This window comes from Brassica napus, chromosome A10 (genome assembly GCF_020379485.1).
Source record: "Brassica napus cultivar Da-Ae chromosome A10, Da-Ae, whole genome shotgun sequence".
Lineage (NCBI taxonomy): Eukaryota > Viridiplantae > Streptophyta > Magnoliopsida > Brassicales > Brassicaceae > Brassica > Brassica napus.
Window position 1 is genome coordinate 11505881 of NC_063443.1, and position 14471 is coordinate 11520351.

The 14471-nt window shown below is 38.6% G+C and overlaps 4 protein-coding genes across 6 annotated transcripts; 1 reads left to right on the forward strand and 3 right to left on the reverse strand.

The window, feature by feature from the left end:
• Positions 1-10: 10 nt before the first annotated feature.
• Positions 11-2806, reverse strand: LOC106371565 (F-box protein SKIP1-like). Its single transcript, XM_013811647.3, has 2 exons — positions 2429-2806; positions 11-704 (listed from the first exon to the last, which is right to left on the reverse strand). The coding sequence occupies exons 1-2, from the start codon at positions 2743-2745 to the stop codon at positions 119-121; spliced, it is 903 nt and encodes a 300-aa protein (XP_013667101.2). The 5' UTR covers positions 2746-2806; the 3' UTR covers positions 11-118.
• A 157-nt stretch (positions 2807-2963) lies between these two features.
• On the reverse strand, positions 2964-4602 carry LOC106371566. The gene is made up of 4 exons (XM_013811648.3): positions 4149-4602; positions 3678-3748; positions 3357-3588; positions 2964-3271 (listed from the first exon to the last, which is right to left on the reverse strand). Exons 1-4 carry the CDS (start codon positions 4242-4244, stop codon positions 3086-3088), a joined length of 585 nt encoding a protein of 194 aa, XP_013667102.1. The 5' UTR covers positions 4245-4602; the 3' UTR covers positions 2964-3085.
• A 2397-nt stretch (positions 4603-6999) lies between these two features.
• Positions 7000-8577, forward strand: LOC106371570 (26S proteasome non-ATPase regulatory subunit 9). Of its 2 annotated transcripts, none has more exons than XM_013811650.3 (5): positions 7000-7360; positions 7431-7491; positions 7661-7765; positions 7878-8220; positions 8348-8577. In XM_013811650.3, exons 1-5 carry the CDS (start codon positions 7142-7144, stop codon positions 8367-8369), a joined length of 750 nt encoding a protein of 249 aa, XP_013667104.2. In that variant the 5' UTR covers positions 7000-7141; the 3' UTR covers positions 8370-8577. The 2 variants fall into 2 exon arrangements, with proteins under 2 accessions (XP_013667104.2, XP_022549026.2); XM_022693305.2 differs by having other exon boundaries at positions 7103-7360; positions 7646-7765.
• A 782-nt stretch (positions 8578-9359) lies between these two features.
• LOC106371571 (ubiquitin carboxyl-terminal hydrolase 23) lies at positions 9360-13823 on the reverse strand. 2 transcript variants are annotated; one of them, XM_013811651.3, is made up of 10 exons: positions 13284-13804; positions 13088-13202; positions 12893-13003; positions 12635-12807; positions 12243-12566; positions 11996-12121; positions 10936-11910; positions 10213-10837; positions 9916-9997; positions 9360-9831 (listed from the first exon to the last, which is right to left on the reverse strand). In XM_013811651.3, the coding sequence occupies exons 1-10, from the start codon at positions 13545-13547 to the stop codon at positions 9666-9668; spliced, it is 2961 nt and encodes a 986-aa protein (XP_013667105.2). In that variant the 5' UTR covers positions 13548-13804; the 3' UTR covers positions 9360-9665. The 2 variants fall into 2 exon arrangements, with proteins under 2 accessions (XP_013667105.2, XP_013667106.2); XM_013811652.3 differs by lacking the exon at positions 9360-9831 and having other exon boundaries at positions 9917-10130; positions 13284-13823.
• Between the last annotated feature and the right edge of the window lie 648 nt (positions 13824-14471).

A 14471-nucleotide genomic window follows, 5' to 3' on the forward strand; every position in this document is an offset into this window, starting at 1 on the left:
CACGGTCAGGAAACCAACGAAAATATTTGATTCATTGCCGTTTACACATGTTATAACACACAATAACAACAACCTATTGGATGCTTTTATTACAGAACATTACTCAAGTGTATGAAACTCAGATCCTCATGGATTGTATATCAAATCTCTCGTCATAGAGTCTCCAATGTCCGTATCTCTCCGTCTGAGCCACCACAGGCCCTGACCTCGGCACATAAACATCTGGCTTCTTCACCTCCTTAATCCCCTTCAGCCTCGACACATTGTTTGCAATATCACGGCTTGACAAATGCACACACCCAAACAAATCCAAGTACTCTAGCTTCATACAACCCTCACATACCCAAGCGAGTCCTTTCGCAGACAATCTAGAGAACTGAATCTCCAAACGCTCTAGATTCATCATATGTTTCCCGATCGCTTCAGCTTCTCTGTCTCCGTCTTGAGGACAAGCGCCTATGTACTCTGTAGGAACAACAGAGCCGATGTGCCGAGACGAATCAGACCAATCCATAAGGTTGCGTTTCAGCGTCGTGAGGTTAGGACAGTTTCTACCGATCATCACAAGCGCGTCGTGGGATATCTCGTGACAGTAACTGATATCTAGCTCCTTTAGACTCCTGCAACGAAACGCTACCTTCGCCATAGATGCGTCCGTCACGTGAGGGCTGCTTCTAACCGCGAGAGCCTCGAGAATCGGACATCTTAACAACATACAAAACCACAAACTCACTTTCATTAGTAACAGAATATATGAAATAGATTAGGCGGTTAAGTAAGCGGTTTACTTGATTTCTGATTAGTTCAACGTTTTACAACGAAAACACTCCTCTTAAAACAAACTATTAAACCAAGTAACAGAATATTAAACCGGTCGTTAAGACCATCTCCAATGGTACATTATAATTTTCTCTATATCTATCTTATTAAAACTCAAGTACAAAATTGGAGTGTTTGGAGACTTGAATAGGACTTTTAAAAATTTGGAGTGTTTGGAAACATGGATTGCAGTCTTTTAAAAAAAAATATTTTTGTTTGAAAACAATGATAGTAGTATTAAGAAAAAAAGTAATGGGCTTATGTTTTTCTTAAAAATTGAAAGTTATCTAGGCCACTTTTAAAATATACCAAAATGGGTCAATCTAATTCCCTAAAAAAAATTTTCCAAAACTAACCATAAAACAAAATTTAAACTTTATATACATATTTCAAATCAAAATAATAATTCAAATTTGATTTATATCAAAAATTGATTCAAAAATATACATATATTCAAAAATGGATTTTTACTAAACTATTTTTCAATAACCATTATAAAAAAATATTGTCAATATATATAAGAAAAATATAATACAAAGCCCAATTTGAAATACCAACTCAAATTATGGTTTTCATATTTCATATTAAGTTTTAAAAATATAATATATGTAATTATTTATATGATGGTATGTATAAAATACTATTAATTATATGATTACTTATATGATGGTACATATAAAATACGATTAATTATATGATGATAAAATACGATATATAATAATGACTAGGGATGGGCTTTTGGATACCCATACGGGTTTAGTTCTGATCGGTTTGTATTTTGGGTTTTCGGGGTCAAAGATTTCAGCCTTATTAGAATGTTTCTAAATTTTGGTTTGAGTTCGATTTGGATCTTTGCGGGTTTGGTTTGGGTTTGGATAACTAATTTAAATTATTTTTAAAGTCTTAAATCATTATATATTTTAAATTTCTCAAAATGTATAAATAAAATAATATATTACGTATAAATTTGAATAACATATGTCATAATACTTAAGCTTAACATATCAATTGGCTTGATTTAAAATTTTGGATACGAAATCAATAATTATTTTAAGTATTTTTGGTGATTTGAGTATACTTTAACTATTTCAGATATTTACTTTTGACTATCTATATATATTTTCAAGTATTTAAACCAATTTAAAAATATCATTTTTGATGTTTTATATACGTTAAATCTAAAAATAATTAATATATATAAGTATATAAATCTATTTTTAGATAAATTCGGATAGCCAAATACTTCGGTTCGGATCAGATTCGGTTCTCTAAATAACAAAATTTTGAATAATTAGAATATTTAATCAATTTATGATTGGGTTTGGTACTATATCTTTGGATCGGTATCGGTTATGTTCCTCGGATTCATTTTTCCAAATCCTAATAATTACATGAAAAACAAATATCAACATATTTTTCAAAATATACACCCGCGCGCCTGCGCGGGTCAAAATCTAATTTTACTTTAAAATAGATAACTCTTCAGTCTATATTTGGAGTAAAAAAATAAAATTACTCTAGCAAATTCAACGTTACTCTATTTTAGGATAAATTATACAGGAAAAAATAGAGTTCATGCTCTGAGAACCGCCTAATCTAAAAGGTTTACCTTTCAGCAGCGTAAGAGAGAGCGTGATCGCTGCAATGGCGGACGCGGATCTCGGTGAGACCTCCGTCGCTCCAATCAACGACTGATCGGAGCATCGAGTCTATCTTCCGTTCGAAATCAGGAGACCACCACTGAGTAGACTCGGGATACGACTCGAACCATGGCTCCAGATCGAAGGAAGACCATAGATACGGATCTCTGCAAACGGCAAGCCACGATTTTCGTACGAACATCGGTCCCGTCCATCGCTCCTGGATCGTGAGCCGTGAGATGATGTTGGTGAGTATCTCTGGAGCCAATCCTCCCCAATCGTCCATAAAAGGTTTCTTCTTTTTTTATTTTTCTTCGTTTTCAGACATGTTCGGTCTTGTGATCTGTATGTATGAATTTAAAGTTTACACGAAAAGTCTTGTTCCGACACGTGTGAACACTTTCTGACCGTTGATTTTGTTCCTGGACTTTTGGATCACTTTTATCTCATTTAAGAGCGACACGTGTTCAGCACACAAATGTCAGTTTGGTAAGTCGCCAAGTATAGAGAAGGGGATAAGGTTTTTAAGTTTCAAGCCACATTTGGATATATGTGTTTCAAAAGCAAATAAAAGCAAGCTACATTGATGTGGAACTATGTTACAAGATCGTTGACTTTTGAGGGTATTAGACTCTGAGAGCTGCTGCTGCAACAGGATCTTGCCACGAAACTTTCCTCTTATTTGATCCGTTTCCTCCGTTCCTGCAAGACGATAGCTTCATCTCGGTGCTGCTCTTTCTCGTACATGAACTACTTTCTAGCACTCTCGTTCTCTCATTGTTCATTGCCTCTCTTTCTTCCTCTTCTTCTCCCTGTAATCAATTTAAGAGGTGGTCAAATGAGTACACACACACATGTTGGTTCTCTTTGTATATAAAGAGTGAAAGATGTGCTTACAGATATCTGGTTTAGATCGAACAACGGAACTCTCTTCTCAAGACTGGTTTTGGTTTCGTTTACCGAGTGGTTTAAGTCGGGAAGTGTAACATGTTTGGTTTCTGCTTCACTTCTCTTATTAGGAGACGACACTTGCGTTTTACTCTTCCATCTTCCTCTACCCTTTTTAACATCTGGTTGATGCATAACAGGCTGGTCTTGTCTCAAATGTCTGTATCTCCGCCGAAGAAATCTGATAAACAGACATAAACAAACACATCAAGAACATAATGATATATATATTGTCAGAACATAATGATATATAAATATATATGTATGTACCGGACTTCGCCCATTAGTATTGCCTTTCTCTCTCGCATACTCTGTAACTTGTGTCTCATTGCTTCAGTATCCTTGTGTGATCCAACAAAACAGTGAAACACGTTATTAAATCACAGAACCAAAGGTGACCTCACTAATATGGACTCCAACAAGGCTCTCTCTCTCTATCTCATCCTAGAAGTATGTGTCTTAACAAGACACTCTTTTGATCAGCTTAAGACTAATATAGATTTGAATAACTACACATGACAATAAAGTAAGAGGCTTTATGTTTGTTAAGGAACCAATTAAGCATAAAGTTTCCATCTTTCTCTTTAAAACAAAAAAAAAACTTAATCCAGATCAGAGTGAAAAGAAAAGAAAAGGCAAATCTTGAGAAACATTTTCAGATCCAGAGACAAAACAGACCAGAACCATAAACTGAAACTTGATTTAAACTCAAGAAAAAGAAAAAAAAAACAGAGTTCTTACCATATGCACTTCTTGATAATCTTGCATAAGGCTGTGATGCCTAAGTCTGACTTTCGGATCCTCAAAAGGATTAGGGTTGGGAGGAGTTCGATTCATCAGGTGAACACAAGATGTCTAGTTACAGAATCAAAGAAGGAAAGAGATGAAGGAGGATAAGCCCTTGAAAGAAGGAATGAGAAGAGAGATAGAGAGAGAGGAACGTTCTGGGTTTGGTGGTGTTGTATATCAAACGGAGAGGAGAAGTCAGAGAAGGACAAAGAAGCAGAAAAGAAGGACACATCATCTTGTTGTTGGTGTTGGTGTTGTGAGAGAAAAAAGAAATAAAATAAAAGCAATATTGCTTTTTTTGGAGGTGTGTTAAGACAGCAGTGATGAAGATGGAAGCAGATTTGTGCAGGGAGTAAGTGTGTGAAATGACTTCTGCACTAAGTTGTGGTGTTGGGTCAAGTGAAAAGCAACTTCCTTTTTCTCTTTTATTTTAATGGGTTTTGTTGGAGACTCTTGAGAAGAAACGTCTCTATTTTATTTCTTGTGCTCCATTGTCGTCTGTAATTTTTTGTTTTTTGTCGTCTGTGAAGTTATTAACCATTCAAAGTTTAACACTGGGTCCGTTGAAAATAGACCGATGAGAATGGAGGTTCAAATATAAATCCACGACTTTATTTATAGAAAAGTCAGATAGTGGAAGAGAAAAAGCTAACGTAATAAGATTCGCTTTTTGAAGCTATAGTACTAATATATATATATATATGTATGTTATTTTTTTACCAAAAAACATATATACGGATTGTTGCAAAACTCTGTTTTGGTTTCTGCACACTTCGTTTAGAATATCCTAAAGATAACACTGCATTTACATTGATGATTTCTAGAGTGTGTTTATTGCAGTGATGACCTATTAGCTCATAGAAGAGGGTAAATACAACAATGAAAAAAGGTGTTAAGTTTTTGTCATAATTAACAAAAAGCTTTGTAACTTAAATGCTCAGTATCTTCATTTCACGAGTTTCGTTTCTGATGGTCACGTTTTGGTTCATAGGAACGATTTGTCAAGTTTTGGTTCATCAGGGGTATGTCTCAAGTATCCGGCCAATTTGTGTAAGGATGGCATAATCTCTTATTCAAGTCAGATCCTCGATTATCGACAAATACTCTAAAACTCTTTTCGTAAGTCTGCAAAATTTCAAAGGGTCTAACCAACCTTGCATGTACATCCTTTTTCCGAAGCACGAATTTTACCCCAATCTTAATGACTCAACTTTTGAGATATCATCTCTTTTAAATAACTCAATGCCCTGAACAAATCTTTGACCCTGCACAGGGGTGGACCCACTTGAAGAGGAGTGGGGTCACCTGACACCACAAAAATCATGATAAAAATTCGTTTTATATTGAAAACAATAAAGAATCGGTAACAGAGTTGGTTAAATAAGATGTACTGAACCCACATAACCCGTCTTCGAAACCCGGCAATGACACCTTTAATTGTTTTAGACCCCAGTCAAATTCATTCCTGGGATCGCCACTGACACTGCATAGATAACTTTAGTAATAATATTGTAACTTGCAAGTGATTTGAACTGGAGTTTACTTATATCTTCAGAAGCCATGCCCCACTTCAATTTCCAGGCAGTGAAAAGTCTTCCAATAATCACCGAGTATGTGAAACTTGTTGGTGGATTTCTCTTCTGTTTTCAACACATGCACAATTAATCTAGATTTTCAGTATTTCCACAGTTAGCATCTCTGCATTGAAATACTTCTATCAGATATATTCTAGAAACTCATGCATTCCGTATTGTCTAACTTAAGTACAAAGGTTATGATCCAGTTGCGCCGAAAAGCAAGAAGTGCACTTGCGGATAGCTTTGATCTCCATTTAATCACAACGTCATGTTTGAAAACAAAGAAAACAAAAAAAAAACTTTAATCTTTTGTAACATTATAAAAGAACAAAAGAAGCCAAAAGCAAGCAATTCATCGGTATTAAAAACCATCAACATGTTTTCGTTATACTCATCACAATCTGTAGAATTAGATCATGTGCTTTGAAAACATGTTAGAATAACATAAACGTTCATCTAATTTCATCATTAGAAAACCCAACACAGTTAAGAAATCATTGTTTGTAAATCACAATCGATGATAATGTAATAGTCAAGGTCCCAGCTTTCTTATGAATCGAGGTTTTTGAAGGTGTTAATGGATGGTGGCGATAAGAAAATGTAGATTACTTAAGATACTAAGGTGAAAGTAAGTAATAACGAATTAGTCGAAAAGACTAATTTTGCCATCAACCAAAAACATATCAAAGCCCGTGATCTAACCATCTTTCTTAACATTTCCGGATTCCCAGAAATCCAAAAGCGCCTTCAATTCAGACATAAGCCATTTTCAGAGAGTATGAGAGAGGTCGTCAGGATGATATGAGTACGGGTTCTAACATTTTTAAACCGAGATTCCTCCACCGCCTTGCAAGACCAAAGCAGTCTATAAATATAGATTGTGGATGATGAAATCAAGGAGGACTTTAAAAAGAAGATGAATGTGTAACTGGTGAAATTCAGGCTCCAGAGGAAGAAGATGAATCGAAACTCTAGAGTTGGAGCTTCCATCGGAGATTGGCTCAACCACTGAAGCAGAAAACAATACATTTCGAGTGGCCTAAACCTATTATCAAGTTGGACTTTTCAAAGCTTCAATCTAAAAGTATAACCCAAAGCCCAAACGGAATGCCAAGTGGAATAAATGAAACTATTTTATCGGATGGGACACGTGGTACCACCAGAACACACGTCAGAAACGTAAAACATTGTTTTATATATATAGAAGATAGAGATAGATTTTGGGTGATGTGGGATAAAGAACCAAAAACAACGCGGGTGTGGCCGTTGGATGGAACAAATGGACGGTAAGGATGTAACTTGGAGTTAAAGAATGGGTTTTAGACTAAACTCTAAGAACCTGATGGGCTTTAAAAGCCCATAGAATACATGCTCCTCCGTCCGTCCGTCGCTAAAGAAAGTTTGGATTCGGTGGAAAGATCAGATCAGATCGATCGGAGGGAAGATATGGGGGGCGCGAATCTGAAAGCGGAGACGATGGCTCTGATGGATAAGAGAGCTGCCATGGAGACGGAAATGAACTCGATCGTAGAACGTCTCTGCAATCCCGGTGGTCCTGGGCTCTCCGGCAACCTCGTCGACTCGGAGGTAACTCTACATCGATCTGCTTATCATCCCTCCCTCCTTCCTTCCTTTTGATTCTTTATGACATCGACAGGGGTTCCCTCGCGAAGATATCGACATTCCGGCGGTTAGAGCTCAGCGCCGTCGTCTTGCTGGTGAGTTTCTCTTCTCTTTGTTGTCCAAAGTTAGGGTTTGTGTGAGTAAGAGATGAACCAAGATTGATTTTTTAATATCAGTATTTGGCATAGAGTGGATGTGTAGCTTCTACAGTGAACCAAGTGTGTTTGTGTTTGATTCTTGTGCTTTGAGTTTCTTTACCTACAGAGTTACGAAATGAGCACAGCGAGATAACGGACAAGATTAATGTGAACATTCAAATTCTTCATTCAGTGAGGCCTACGTCCAGAGCTTCATCTGCGAAAGATTCAGGTATGACCTGGACATTGAGCTCCCAGCTTCATGTTGGAATCTTTGACTATCAAATACCTGCCCATACTATGGGTCTGGAGTTTTATGAATGAATACAAAATGATTGATGCAGGTCCACAAGAAAGAAGTTTGTCAGGTGAAGTGGCTTCCTTATCGCAGACATCTGGCTTCACTGTTACTTCCCGTGCCATGGATATGGATTCGGTTACTAGTATTCCCTTTGCCATGGTTGATGAGATAACCGAGTCATCTCCAGCAGCGGAGGATGGGTTACAGCTTGGAGATCAGGTTGTTAAATTCGGCAACGTGGAAGGTGGTGACAATCTGTTGCCTAGGCTTGCCGCTGAAGCTCAAGCTAACCAGGGACAAGCAGTTTCTGTGGGAGTTATAAGGCAAGGTGCGAAACTTGATTTATCTGTCACCCCGAGGGTATGGCAAGGCAGAGGTCTATTGGGGTACGTACATACATACTGATACATTTTCAATAGTTGATCTATTTCACGAGAGGGGAAGGGAAAGTCGTTTCTCTGTCTCAACTGATGAATTGCTAACTCTTTCCCTTCTGATCTACTTTCATTGCAGGTGCCATTTCCGTTTGGTATGATCCGTGGACTGTCATTTGGAGGCCTGGATATGCTGAAAGCTTCTGTCCTGCAGAGTTTGTGGTTGATGAATGATGATGTCTGTTTAAAAAAAAAACTTGTTTAGTGTGCGTGCAAGTGGTTTCCCAGTTTGGTTGTTGAAAGTAGACTTTCTTCTTTGCATGTTGAACCCATCAGAAAAAGAAAAGAAAAGAAGCATCGTTTAGCTTATATAGCTGATACCACAAATGAAACGCGTTATTACTCATTTTTATTCCTTACAATGGTTTTTGTTCCACTTCCATTGGGACTCTTACTATAACACTAGCCAGTTGATAATCATGACTTGCTGCCTTAGAACATAGCAAAGACTCACGAACACTCCTTTATTTATCAACTTCAATTTTTGTTTCTCTCGTCGTACCCTTAACTTGGCCAGCTGATTGACGCTCAAGATAAGTCCACATTCTAGTTAATTGTGGTAATTGATGATTCCAGATAGATCCACTGTTGGACATGGTGCCTGAAAAGAGTATAAATACAAGTTTTCACAATACAATGGTCAGTCATCTCTATTCGTAAGCTTTATTTTGCCTGCAAGGGTGCTTCATGAGTTGCGGCCCTTTGGTTAAAGATAAGGGCGATGCAGTCACAGACTCGAACATCCTCCACCAAAGGCCTTTGGTTAAAAATATGAAGTAGTACTACGAAAGTGAAACACATGCTCAGTTCACATGTATGATGACTAAACTAATATGGAAACTAAACTCCTACATACTGCACCATCCAGTGAACACTTTGGCAGCTGAATGACCAAGACAAGCTACAGTTTTGTAAGAGAAGCAACAGAGTAGCTTGCAAGACGCATGGTGGTCTGATTCAAAGGCACATGTTTCCATTAAGAAGAAAAAATCACACAAACGTCACCCTGGTTAAAGTTCATCGTCAAATATCACGCACGGTCTCAACGTCTAATCCATCAAATATATGAAATCTAAATGACACGATTGTAATGTTACAGCGAAAATTATTAAATCTCGTGGGTAAATATTAATACAGGAGGTATAAACTACCTGTAGAGGAGATAGCATTACATGAGACAAGTTAAAAGAAACAGCTAAACTTACTCCAAAACCAGGGGATGGATCTGCCTTTGTTTATCAGAAATAGAACAAAACTGAAAGAGAAAAAAGAGATCACAAACAATCTCTAATGTCTCTCTATAGGTCTTTCTTTACCTCTTTCGTTAAGATTACTGTCAGCCAAATACAGTAACACGTGGATTACATACTCTTTATAGATGATGACTGTTCCTTTGCTCATATCCGGAAGCCTGTCTTTGCAGTATTCCTGCCTTGTGTCCATTTCTTCTTTGTATCAGTTTGTTGTTTCTTCGATGCAAACGCCTGGAACGGGTTCGGCCCTACATACATCTCCTCTTTGATCCGTATCTTCTTTTTCTTCCCTCTGTCATATTCTTCATCCCTGCCACAATACAAGACCATTTGTTTGTAAACCAACTGCCTAATAATATAGCCAACCCCAACAACAAAAAATATCAAAGCTCACCATTCATCTGCTACATATCCAATTCTCGTGCTTTCACTACTTCCCATCTTAAAAGCAGAAACTTCCTCGTCCCATTTGGCAACTGCAACAGTTATAAGACTTAAGCCCATCAAACACAACTACATAGACTAAGGCCTTGCTCTAAGACTGCTACTATTGATGTCAGTTCTCCAAATATAAGATCAGAGTTGGAGAATGATAATGTTATCCACCAACTGGACAAAGTTCATTATTAGCAATTAGCAGCAAGGATTACCAAATTTGTAAAAGTCACAAATTGAGAAAATGAAAACTTACCAACGGTCTCTGGCAAACCCCTCGTGAGAATGGTCACCTGTTCTTTCTGTGACAATATTTGTTCTTCTTTTGAATTGTCTCTCTTTCTTTTGGCGTTTTGGCTTGCTTCAGACAAGTCCGAACTCTTCAACGGTTGTTGTTGGTCTGACGCAAGAACGGCACCATTTTGATTAGTTCTCTCCTTCAGCTCTACGATTGGAGAGGCAAGCAGCATATTCCCATTACTAGTCCTTATCCTTTCATTATCGACACTGACACTTTTACCCTTCCCATGCAAGCAAGCAGAGCCAGAAGCAGCTTTGCTAGTTATCAGTGGAGTGGAACGCTCTTGATCTGTAGCTCTTTTCTTGGATAAAAGCTCCTCAGACGTACCCTTCTTAACAGCTAAGGTGCTTGATCTTCCCCTCTTTTGTTTCTTCTTTTTACGAACGCCAAGTGCCAGCTTGAAAAATGATAACCCCACCTGCACGGTTTTCTTGTTACGCTTGCGAGTCTTTCTTGGTGTGGTGAGAGTCTCATCAACAGATGTTTGCTTTATTGATTCTGTTGCCGATTCTTCCGACTGATGTAGCAAAGTCTGATTATCAAGAACAGCTTCTTCCATAGGTGAATTACCATTTTTAACCTGGAGAGAAGCGGAAGGCAAGTTAGAAATACTCAATCCCATTAAACGAGGCCATACGAACAAAATTCAAACTCGTGAAAGTATAACTATACACTCACCTTAAGTGAAGTGTCAGACTCGTTCAACTTATTAGCAGAGTTCTTCTCGTCAACGCTATTTTCAGCTTTACCCACAGAAGTAGGCAAATTCACAAGAATTTGAGTGTTTGTGCTGTTATCCAGGAGAGGAGAAGCCTTTCCTGGTATCACTGTGCATGCAGCCTTTGAGTCCTCCTTTACCAAAGATCCTTCCCCATTGGCCTGTGGAAGTGACTCTTCCTTGTGAAGGGTCTTGGTATTAATTAAATCTCTCTGAGTTAAGACTACAGGAGAACCTACATCACAGGGTCTCTCAACGTTCTCTTTTCTCTCCACACTGCTTGGGGGATTTGTCTGAGTCTCTTTGGCATTTAAATCTTTTGGAGTCAAGACAGCAGGAGCACCTTGTTCACATGACCTCAAGGGTGATGTAACATTGGCAGCAACAACGCTTAACTCGTTTTGGGTAAGGACAGCAGGAGCACCTTGATCACGTGATTCCGAGGGTGGTGCTGTACTATTTTCCATCTTAAGGATCTCTTTTGCCTCCACACTGCTCAGGGGATCTTTCGGATTCTCTTTATCTTTTTGAATTAAGACAGCAGGAGCACCTTGATCATTTGATTTCACAGGTGCTGTACCATTTTGCCCCTCCAGGATCTCTTTCCCCTCCACACTGCTTGGGGGATCTTTCGCATTCACATCTTTTGGGGTCAAGCAAGCAGGCGAACCTTTATCACACGCTCTCAAGGGTGCTGTACCGTTGGCAACAGAAGTGTTTAAACTACATGCTTTGATGACTGTTGAACCATTAACTTGATCATTTCTGTTAGAAGATACAATCAAAGAAGCTCTGTTTACGGCGACGCTCTCTTTGGAAGTTTCATTCTTAGCCACGGTAACAGGATTCTTTGGGGCTGTATTTTGTCTATCACGAACATAGAAAAGCATATACGCCTTCTGGTTGAACACAGTCTTCTCACTAGCTTGGATAACCTACAGCAACAATGCAAAGAGAAACTTACAATAAGTTATCAAACCAAACTTATGCAACGCAAGAACGTAGAACACTGCTGCTTACCTCGTTATCATCAAGGGAATACCACATGCCACTTGAAGTGCGAACAAAGCAGTAGTAGTGACCAGAATGGATACTTCCACCACAATGAACTAACACACCATATAGAGTGTACTTCAAATTACCTTCCTGTTCAACACATGTTACTGTAATGTTATAATTATGAAGCTCAAGGATTGAAAAGATACATGAACAAGAATATCTAAGAAAACTCCAGTGCAATATAGAGCACAAGAGTAAGTCTACTTACATATGGACCACTGACGAAAGGTTTCATGTCGATCGCAGGGGGAAACTCGACTTTCTTGTCGATTTTTTCGGATCTATACGCTTCAAACCGCTTCAGGTGTACAGTCAGAACAGAAGGGGCTTTAAAAACAGTAAGCTGTTTAACAGCCTTAACTTTCTGCTTGCATCTTTCACACTGGTAAACCTTTGAACCATTATCTAAGAGCTCAACCGCAGTGAAACGTAAAAGTGCTCTCTGCAATGAATCCGCCCTCGAAATGTCTAGGCTCAGGTCAAGAAATGGATCAAACTTGTCGGAACAATGGGAACACTGTGCACATTTCACCTGAAATAAATAAAATATTTAGTGAAGGCAGAGGCCATTTAATGATAATAAAAAAATAGCAACTTTACCTGACTACGGAGGCTACCACCAAAAATTTTATGTACCAAGCTGCTCCTGTAAGCATCAGAGGATTCACTTGGTACACCAGAAGCCAGACAACACTTGTGCATACACTCCAGCAAATTGATCATGTACTCATGTGCATCTTCCTGCCTACATTTCCTGAAGTTTTGAGATACACCTAATTAACCATTTCACAATCCTCATTAGTCTTAATAGTAAAAAAACCGAAATTGGCACAGTAATATAAGGTCTGAGAAGCATACATCGCAGGTTAGAGACCAAATACTTAGGTGCTAAGCTTCTGCCAGTAGATTGAAGAGCAGTCCTGACATGTCTCTGCATTGCACATAAAGCACAAAAACCCGCCACACGGCCTACACACACAAAACGATTACATGTAAACACTGTATCAGAGACTGAACAAAGAGACTTACCATTTACAAGAAACCACTACTTACAGCGTTGCTCATGCGCGACGTCTTGCAGGTAAGCAGCTAAAGGCTCAGTGTACGTCAAACATTGCAACACAGAGTTAAGATAACATGTGTTCCCGAGATTCTCCAAACCAGCACCCTACAAAGACACCCGTCCAAACATATTCAACAAAACCCATAATAAAGATAACATTTTTTTTCCACAGAGAAGTAAGCTCACGATTTTGCGGATGGTTTTGGTGAAAGTAAGCTCCCGATCCAACGAATCGGGACCGTCCACCTTCTTAACGGAGGGTGATGAGAAGGCTCTGTTGTTAGAAGAGGAGGAGGGATTCAAAGTCTCCATCTTGAAATCGGAGCCGCGGCTAGAGAAGCCGTTGAAGGGTTTCCTCGCGAGGTGGAACTCGATCTTTCTGAAAACGGCTGAGGCGGAAGAGGACGAAACGGCGGCGCAAGATCCGTCTTGATCCGTCTGGATCTCCATTCACGGAATCCAGAGGAATCGACGATCCGCGCGTTAAGACAAAAGACACGGTTTTTGTGATCTGTCGGGAGGAAAAAGTTGTGTGAAGAGAAGAAGAGAGCTTTTGCGGCTAATCTTCGAAAAGAGAGAAAGAGTGGGAGCTGCAGCTGCAAGGGGCACTACTAAACCCTAGCAAACACCCATCCCTGAGATTTTTCGACCACTTAATTTTGTTTTTTTATTTTCGGTATTTATAATTTTTTTACTCGGACAAGACAGAGGAACCAGAGAGCTCTTCTGTTTCGGTTAATTTGGTCCACGCGGCGCCGGATTATTAGCCGGGAAACTAACAGTTTTGTTATTAGGGTATAGCGTGGACGTTAGATTAGGTTTTGCTCGCTAACAAGCGGAAATGAAATGCCCATTAATCTGAAATTTGGGTTTTGGTTTTGAGATTGGGCCTTTTTATGAGTAAGCCCAATACTAACACAAGAACACTGATACACCAATCAATAAACGTACATATTGCAGAAAATATGCAAACTTTTGTCGGAAGATAAGTTTTAAAATAAGCTTGTCAGTTTAGAAAAATAAAAGTGAGTGAAAAGAAAGTTAAAAGAGAGGAGGAATTGCATGAGAACTAATTGGTGGTATAGCCTAATGGCAAACTATTGGGATCTGGTGTGTACACATTATCAGTTATGAATTTGATTTCTCATGTGAACTCAATTATCAACTATAGGTGTGTTTTTTCCGGGGCCGAGATCAGTTAGACAGGCTTATTCAAAAAAAAAATTTGCAGGGGGAGAGGTCAAATATAAAAATAAAATAATATTAATAGATATTTTTGGAGCTAATTGGTAAAACATGTGTAATTAAGGATCCCGAGTCGAGTCGGTGAAGACTCCAAAGTACGTTGGTGTATTAAATGTATTTAAGATTGTG